Here is a 9,031-nt window from a genome sequence, read left to right as displayed (position 1 = left end):
ACTGATATGCATGATCAAATCGATGATAACAAGAGATGACCGTATGACCAACACGATTACAAAGCTGACATGTGGGTCGGTTGGTCTGAGTCGAGGAAAAGAAATTCGAAGGGGACGAAGCAAAGTTTCTATCACCCCTTCCATGCCGAAAGCCACGGCCACGGCTTCGGTTAGAAGAGGACCCTCGAGTAGTGGCTGAGTTAGCAGTAAGGGAATTGGTAGAGAGTAGTGACAAAGTTTGGTGAGCTAGACGAGATTCATGATTGACCAAAAAACTGTAAACCTGAGAAATAGAGAGAGGATCGGGTCGCGTAGTGATGGAAGATACTATGGACTCAAAGTCAGAGCCTAAACCAGTTAAAAAATAAATGATGAATTCGGACTCAGGAAGAGGATGACCAGCGGCATTTAGAGAAGCAGAGAGAGCTTTGGCTTTGTGAAAATAAGTTGAGATGGAATCGGATCCTTTTTTGAGAGTTGCAAGCTGGAATTTCGTGTGCATGAGGTGGGCTTTGGATTGAGCAGAGTAGAGATCATGAAGGGTTTTCCATATTTGCTGGGAGGTGGAGCAATCAAGAATGTGAGAGAGAGCGGTCTCGGTGAGGGAAGAATAAATTGCAAACATGATGAGTTGATCTTGAGTACGCCAGGCGGTATAGTTTGGATTGGGAGCATTGTCAATGGTGGAGGGAGGCATGGGTGTGGATCCATCGACATAGCCAAACAATTGGTTGCCGTGGAGGAAGGTAGTGATTTGGGTGTGCCAGAGTAAGTAGTTATCTGTAGATAGTTTAATGGTGATGAGCTGTGCAGCTGAGTTGGTGATAGAGGGATTCGGAGAGGGGGATTTGGGTGGTGCCATGATGATCAGAGAAAGAAAAGTGGGCGTTGGCCCTATTCAGGCTCTCGATACCATGTTAAACCAAGTGAATAACAGAATGCACCCAAGGTGTTTGAAGAAAAGCATCAAAGAAGACTAGGTCTGAACAAGTATTCTGTGTATATTTCTTAACTTCCTTAATATAGTAACACTCAATTTATAGAAGAAATATTTACAGGAGAATCTTTTTAGAAGAGTCTACAACGTTCTATTGAGAAGAATTGGTTTTATCATTCGGTTGAGAGGCAGCTACGGAAGGAGTGGAGGTGACTTTCTGTTGCGAATGTGCAGCGGACGTGAAGAACGTGGCTTGTGAGGTAGTATCCTCTAAGGCAGGTCCATGTGTTCTAATAGCTCTAGACCAAACTATCACAACCCACTGCTGCCCATTCTTCCAAACCGGCACAACCTACTGCTACCCATTCTTCCTTGTTTAGACCAGACATGGTATGCGTTACTTCCATTGTTCACAGGAAATGCTTCTGATGATGTTAATCCAAAAGATTTCTCATGCCTCCTTTTGTATTATAACCAATCTCTATGGTAGTAGAAAACCAAAACTAATTTTTTGCTTCCGATAGGCAATAGTTTTAATAAAATGAGTGTTTTTTCTAGATGCAGAAAAAGTCTCTGAATTATTCTGCCACCCTCTCTATAATAAAGGTCCTCCTTTCATTTACATAGAATTGCTTGCAATAATGCTATCAATTTATTCATTTCCATCGAAGTCTGAGAAATACTCTTTGTTGCCACACATGTGATTGCTGCAACCAGAATCAAGAAACCACATGTCTTCTTGACTGACTTTGTTGTTATCCATATATGCCATCAGCAACATTTCTCCCTCATTCTCCGCATAATTTGCTTCTGTGTTCTTATTTGGACACTCCCATGCAAAGTGTTCTAGCTTGTAACAGTTGTAACACTCCACTGTGGCCTTATCAGAAGACCTGTTGTTGCATCCTCTTCCTCTGTAATTTCCACAACCACGACCTTTTCCTCCTGAGAAATCTCCATGAGTGATCTTCAAAGCCTGCTCTTCTTCAACATGTGAACTCATGCGTTGTTCATGTACAATCAGACTACTCTGCAATTCATCAATAGTTAAAGTATCGATATCTTTAGACTCCTCAATAGAACATACAACATAATCAAGTATTGAAGTCATGGATCTTAAAATCTTTTCAACAACAGCAGTACTCCCTTTTTTTCTCCGTTTGCTTTCATCTTGTTGGCTATGGTAAGAGTGCAAGCAAAATATTCATTCACAGTTTCTCCAGTCTTCATGTGAAGAATTTCGAATTCCTTTCTAAGAGCTTGCAAGTTTTCACGTTTCACTCGCATTGTGCCTTGATATTTTTGCTTCATGGAGTCCCAAATATCTTTTGAATATTTCTTGTTGAGAATTGTCTTCAGAATAGAACGATCTAATGCCTAAAATAGATAGTTCTTAGCTTTCAAATCTTTCAACTGTTGATCTTCAAAGTGCTTCTTCTGTGCATCAGTGAGAACAACACCTTCTACTGTGTAGTAACACCATTCTCCACCAAGCCCTAATACTCCTTTGATCGCAGGAAATTTTCCATGAGCATTGCCCAGTGATCATAGTAGCCATCAAACTTGGGAACTGTTGGTTGTACAAATGAACCTTCTGTTGTCATCCTTCAACTAAAACCACTCGCAGAAGATTGCTGCTTCTGAATAATCAGGCCCCTGTGATGGGGCTCTGATTCCAATTGTAAAGAAATATAGATTGAAGAGGTTGCACAGATAGAACGGAGGAAATCGTCTTAATCATTTTATTAACAAACTTGACTGTTAAATAGCCTTACAAAGAACTGAAAGCAATAACATAGCCCACGTTTAATAACTACGACAAACATGATAGGAAGACAAAATCAACAAGTAACAAACATCCCAACATAAAAGGAAAATACATGCGTGATAATAACTGACCACTTAAACAATACACTAAACATAAATCAACAAATACAAGATGTCAAGACTATGAATAGTTTTTGTGGACCAGCTCTCATGTAAAGTAAAATAGAGAGCTTTTTATTTTCTTGCGTTTGTAAGAACAAACAAGAGTTCAAATCAAAATCCATCAAGAATTTGTTGGCTATATCTTCAAGATTCCGATATGTGGGGTCCATTTGTGAGCTAAGTTGGATTAGCTTCAAGCCATGAGTTTCTTTTCCAAAATGATGCTTGTACCCAACTCCATCGAGTCTATTCATCGATCTATCCCCAATCTAGTCCAAATTATAATGTTTTAGATCAGATCATACACCACACAAATCAGCTTTGATCAATTCGATAAGTTCCAGATGTAAGTGCGGGGCATTATTCCTTGATGAAGAGGGAGGGAGGTTACGGCGCACCTCTGAATCCCATTGTTGGTTTCGGTCGAAGGAGAGAGAGAGAGAGAGAGGAGCTTGAGGGGGATTACGGTGGCCTGATCTAATTTCGGTGGCCTGATGAATCTCGAAGGGTTTTGGTCGAAGGAGAGAGAAAGAGAGAGAGAGAGAGAGAGGGGAAAGGAAACCGACCTTCGAAAATTTTCTTTTGTTCCTCTGGAACCCTGCGGAAGTTTGGGACTTTGTGGGCTCTACGTGGCATGCTATTATTGGAGTCTGTTATTTGAGGTATGTTGGTAGCCTTGTGTGAAGTTATTCTCTAATTGTTATGGTTGATGGCTTCAAGTTCTGTTCAAATATAACAACTGTTTTATTTTATTTTATTTCATGTTATTATTATAAATTTTTTTAAATTTTTATATAAAATATAATAAATAATAATATTTTATTTAACTTTTAATTTATATTTCAAATTTATGTTAACTTCTCAAACGCATCTAACCCTCGTTGCCTAAAATTTAGTCAAAAAGTATTGACTTTTGATAAGAAAGCCTCTCCATCCCGCCCATTATTATTGATTAAGGTCTGGTTTGTATTCGCAAGTCATCTTAATTTATTTTAATTTATCTCAACTCATCTCATTACTATTTATTATTATTCATCAATTTTAACTTATAAATCTCATTACTATTCATAATTTATTTCATTAATATCACCACTCGTCTCAACTCATTTTAACTCATTTTCGAATCTAAATAATACCTAAAATGTCGAGATTTGAACAGTACTTACCTAGAGTTACTATTCGTCCTTTCACTTGAAATGCTTTATTTCACTCTGTTTTAGTTTGATAAATCAAGTCACGCTGTCAAAATGGATTTGGCATCTTTTAGACTTCTGGGTTTCAATCCAATGAATCAAGTCACGCAATCCTTTCCTCTTTCTCACGTTCAATCCTTTTTTCTTCATTTCTCTTAGATTTCAATCGATATACAAAGTCAAATAATATTTAAAAATATTTTTTTAATAATATTTTTTTTAACTTTTATCTTTTAATAATATTTTTTTCACTTTTATTTTTTATCTAATACTATCCTACCTAATCTTATCTCTAAATCCAAGCTAGCGATAGGATAGGTCATTCTTCCTTCTTCAAGATTCCAGTCCACTGATCTTCTCGATTTCCCGATTTTCATTTGCAGCCTCAGAGGCGGACTTGTCAAATTTCCATTTTGGTTGCGTGGATGAGGTACTTCAGCATCGATCTTATTTGCCACGTGGTCTCATGATTCTGACTTCTGCGGCATGATGACTCGTACATAAATAGAAGAGTTTTTGTTTGGCAGTATGATACAGGCCGGCAGATGTGATCAGAATTGCAGGTGCTTGTACAGGTGGCATACATCCATGCATACAGAATTGCGAATTTATTACATTAATTTAGAATACCGAATTACGTATAATCTATTATTTTTTTAATTTCCTATAAAAAATTAAACTAATATTAATTTACTTCATACATTTCGTCTTAAAATGTTAAACACATATCAGTCTAAAAAAAATTAAATAAGATTTATATAATATTATTATTTACAGTTCAACTAAACTCATCTTACCGTCGGAACGCAGCCAGAGAAAATTTAAACACCAACTTATAATATCTAACCTTACTCGTGTATAAATAAGAGTGGGAAGTTAGCTATCAACGAAGTTAACAGTACAGAGACGGGAACATATTATATATACATCACTGTGGCTTTTTGGTTGATATATGATATATGATCTGTTAAAAGCTATGGATAATCAAGAACAGCTACTGAACATGGGAAGATCTCTTGCAGTGCCATGGGTTCAAGATCTGGCCAAGGAGACGATGATTACAATTCCACCACGATATGTGAGGCCCCATCAAGATCCACCCCTCATCTCAAATACCTCCTTATCTTTACCTCAACTCCCTATCATCGACATGCAAACCTTACTTTCCAACAACGACGATTTCTCAGAGCTCGACAAGTTGCACCTTGCTTCTCAGGAATGGGGTTTCTTCCAGGTATTTTCTCGCATCTAGAATTAGCAATAATTTAGAAAAGAAAAATTGGTGATGGACTAGTATTACTCATGTACGTTATCTTAAAAGAATATGGATTAATTATTATATATATATATATATATATATATATATATATTACAGCTGATAAATCATGGGGTGAGCAGTTCGTTGCTGGAGAAGGTGAAGTCTGGCATTCAAGAATTTTTTGAACTCCCAATGGAGGAGAAGAAGAAATATTGGCAACAAGGAGGAGACGTAGAGGGATTTGGGCAGGCCTTTGTCCTCTCTGAGGAGCAGAAGCTTGACTGGGGTGACCTTTTCTACATGGTCACTCTTCCTACCCATTTGAGGAAGCCCCGCTTGTTTCCCAAGCTCCCTCTCCCATTGAGGTTCTCTCTCTCTCTATACATATAAATTATCTCTAAATTTGCACGATTCAATAATTGGTTTTAATATTGAGATAGCCAAAAGGAGGGGAGATCCATTTTACCAATAAAGGCTTTTTGGACATAACAATGAGAATAGGAATTAATACGGAGACCAGCTCCATTTAAATCGAGAGATGAGATGAGTTAATTTATGAATAGTAGTAAAATTTGTGAGTTGAAATAAATTGATATGATTTTTAAAAATTTTGTGTTTAGATTGGAAGTGAGATGAGATGAGATGATTTTAAGTTATTGAAGATGAGATAGATGTGAGTTTCAAAAATGATTACATAGTATTTCTAATAATTTCATTTAATTTATAAATATATTTATAAATAAGTAATAATAATTTTTTAAATTACATACCTTATTTTTTATAATATATTTTATAATAATATTATAAGATGATAATATATAAAATCAAACTATCTAAAAAAAATGGTATTTTTTTCTGTTTTCAACTTTGTAAGTTGCTGTTATATTATTAAATAATTTATCTTTTCTCTGTTTTCTAGTGGTATTTTTATTATTATACGGCAGGGGTAGGTAGATAGCAATCAATAAGGGCATAAAGGAAAAAGGAATATATCACTTTTATATAAATAGATATATATTTGGGGATTAAGAATGAAACGTGCATTTCTCCGAACTTTAGATACAATAATTAATGCACTTGACCAATCGAGTAAAAGATCACTGAAGCATATCTTCTTTGCAGAGACAACTTAGAAGCTTACTCAGCTGAATTAAAAGCTCTTGCAGTGAAAATCCTAGACCTAATGGCAAAAGCTCTGAAAATGGAAGCAAGAGAAATGAGGGAGTTGTTTGAAGAAGGATGGCAAGGTATGAGGATGAACTATTATCCTCCATGTCCGCAGCCAGAGCTTGCCATTGGTCTCAATCCTCACTCTGATCCGGTTGCCCTAACAATCCTCCTGCAAATCAATGAGGTGGAAGGCCTACAGATGAGGAAAAACGGGATGTGGATTCCAGTTAAACCTCTGCCTAACGCTTTTATTGTCAACATAGGTGATGCTCTGGAGGTAAGTACGTAGCCCAAGATTCCGAAAAGAATAATAATAATAATAAAAAAAAAAAACCTCCTTTGTCGCCAATTCAAGCTGCGGGGAAAGACCCACTTCAAGTATTTTTCGTATTTAATTTTTTTAGATGAATCATTGCATATACAAACACATATTTATATATAAAACGTGTCAAACTAAGTATGAGGCTGGTCAGAAGAAGTCATGGCGCACAGGCTAGCTAGGGCACAACTTTTGACTTTCCTTTCACGTGTTAAGCCTCATGATCATGATGTGTGCACTTATATAATATATATATATATATATATATGAGAAAATGAGTATTCTGTCACAAAGATCATATTTAATCAAAATAATTTTATAATTTGATGTGATTTTCTGTGATATATATTAAATATATTTTATAATAAAATTAATTTTATAATATGACAAATAGAACATATTAAATTATTTTAATTTGCGACTTTACTTTGCTACATGAGGTACATGCAGATCGTGACAAATGGAACATACCGAAGCATTGAGCATCGGGCGACAGTGAACTCGGAGAAGGAGAGGCTCTCGATTGCCACATTTTACAGCCCAAAGCTGGATGGAGATATGGGACCAGCACCAAGTCTTATTTCTTCGGAAAAATCACCTGCTTTGTTCAAAAGAATTAGTGTTGCCGATTACTTTCGGGCTTTTTTCTCACGGGAACTCCGTGGGAAATCAAATCTCGATACCATGAGGATCATCCAAAATGAGGAGACAAACATTTAAAGTACTGATCTACATCATCTACTTATCCGTGATCAGTTATATATTGTCGTAGTTAATAAATAAGTACCAATGGAGTACCCATTTATTTTCTAGGCATGGTAGAGGGATATGCACTACATATATAAGTTTTGCGTAAACCTTTTGTAAAAAGGTAGATTTTAAATAGAATTTTTTTTCTTGTGTGATTCACTTTTTCTTATAAAAGATCTGTGCAGGATCAGGGGCTTCTCAAGTCTCAACGCCAATGGCCAATTCTTCCAACTCTTCTCTCAGCTCGATCCCTCATGATCTCCCTCAACGTCTAATTGCACAATTTTCTTTAAGTGTTTTGTATTTTTTCTTGTCTTTTTGGATGATTGATAATCAATCATTTGTCGCCTTCAAGCCAACAAAGAGTTGCACGCACCCCCTACACGACCATCTTCACCAGCCGTCGATCTGCCAGTAACCATCACACTGCTCCATTCCAAGCTACACGTAGTCCCCTGCATGTGTTCCCCGACTGCCAATCTCCCTATTTCGACCACCAACATCCCACTCTTAATTCCCAGCACGTCAACACCATGAAACATGCTCTTTGCTCCATTGTTTAAATTCTGCTTATTTTTTTAAAAAAATGACTAACTATGAGTCTCATATGAAAAATATATATTTATATATATATTTTTTTTCATAGATTTCACTTTTTTCAAAATGAGTGTGCGAAACTTATATAACTTAAGACTATATCGTTTAAATAGTTGTTTTGTAGGAGTTCATGATCACTTGTGCGATTCTGGTTTTACGTAATTAATAAATCCTAATTCATCAACAAAAAATGGAAATGATACTTAGCATATAATCTGACAGCACAACTTGACTTAATTGAATAATTTTTTTCCCTATTTTCTTGAACGAAGATGAATTTTCATACCATTTGGCACTAACTTGACTGAATTGAATAATTTTCTTTTAATAATTTTTTCTCAGATTTTTGTATGTTCTTTAGCAAAAGTGACTTTCTTTTTCTTTTCTTTCTTTTTTTTTTTTTAAAAAAAGAAAATGCCTTCATTCATAACTCAAATTAGAGTAGATTGTGAATACAAGGAGGATAATTCTCTACAAGAATACTCTCCTCAGAGAGACCTAAGGCACTTTTAGCCAAGCAGTGTGCCACTACATTGAACTAATTCCTAGGTACATGACTCACAGACCAGCTTTGCATACAGACTAGCAACTTCTTGATGTCCCTGATAAGTAGATCCACCGAGCTCTAGTTTTCATCCACACCATTGATAGCCTTAATTACCACACTTAGATAGTCTCCTTCAAGCACAATACATGGTAGCTGTAGATCAATACATAAAATGACAGCTTTCAAAGCTGCAACTGTTTCACCCAAAAGGGGGTCAAGGAACAAGGCACAAGAAGATCTTAGAGTGGCAACAACTTTGTCAATCTAGTCTCTAACCACCACACCAATGCCCACCTTGCACTGGCCTTTATCTATAGCTGCATCCCGGTTG

The 9,031-nt window shown here is 36.3% G+C and overlaps 1 protein-coding gene across 1 annotated transcript; it reads left to right on the top strand.

Annotated features, from left to right (window-relative positions):
• The first annotated feature begins 4,924 nt into the window (after positions 1 to 4,924).
• Positions 4,925 to 7,618, top strand: LOC121265269 (protein SRG1-like). The gene is made up of 4 exons (XM_041168834.1): positions 4,925 to 5,293; positions 5,435 to 5,682; positions 6,440 to 6,764; positions 7,257 to 7,618. Exons 1-4 carry the CDS (start codon positions 5,012 to 5,014, stop codon positions 7,524 to 7,526), a joined length of 1,125 nt encoding a protein of 374 aa, XP_041024768.1. The 5' UTR covers positions 4,925 to 5,011; the 3' UTR covers positions 7,527 to 7,618.
• The last annotated feature ends 1,413 nt before the right edge of the window (positions 7,619 to 9,031 follow it).

The sequence above is a fragment of the Juglans microcarpa x Juglans regia genome, chromosome 5D (assembly GCF_004785595.1).
Source record: "Juglans microcarpa x Juglans regia isolate MS1-56 chromosome 5D, Jm3101_v1.0, whole genome shotgun sequence".
NCBI lineage: Eukaryota > Viridiplantae > Streptophyta > Magnoliopsida > Fagales > Juglandaceae > Juglans > Juglans microcarpa x Juglans regia.
The sequence above is the reverse complement of the archived record's forward strand: the minus strand, read 5'-3'. Positions and strand labels throughout refer to the sequence as shown.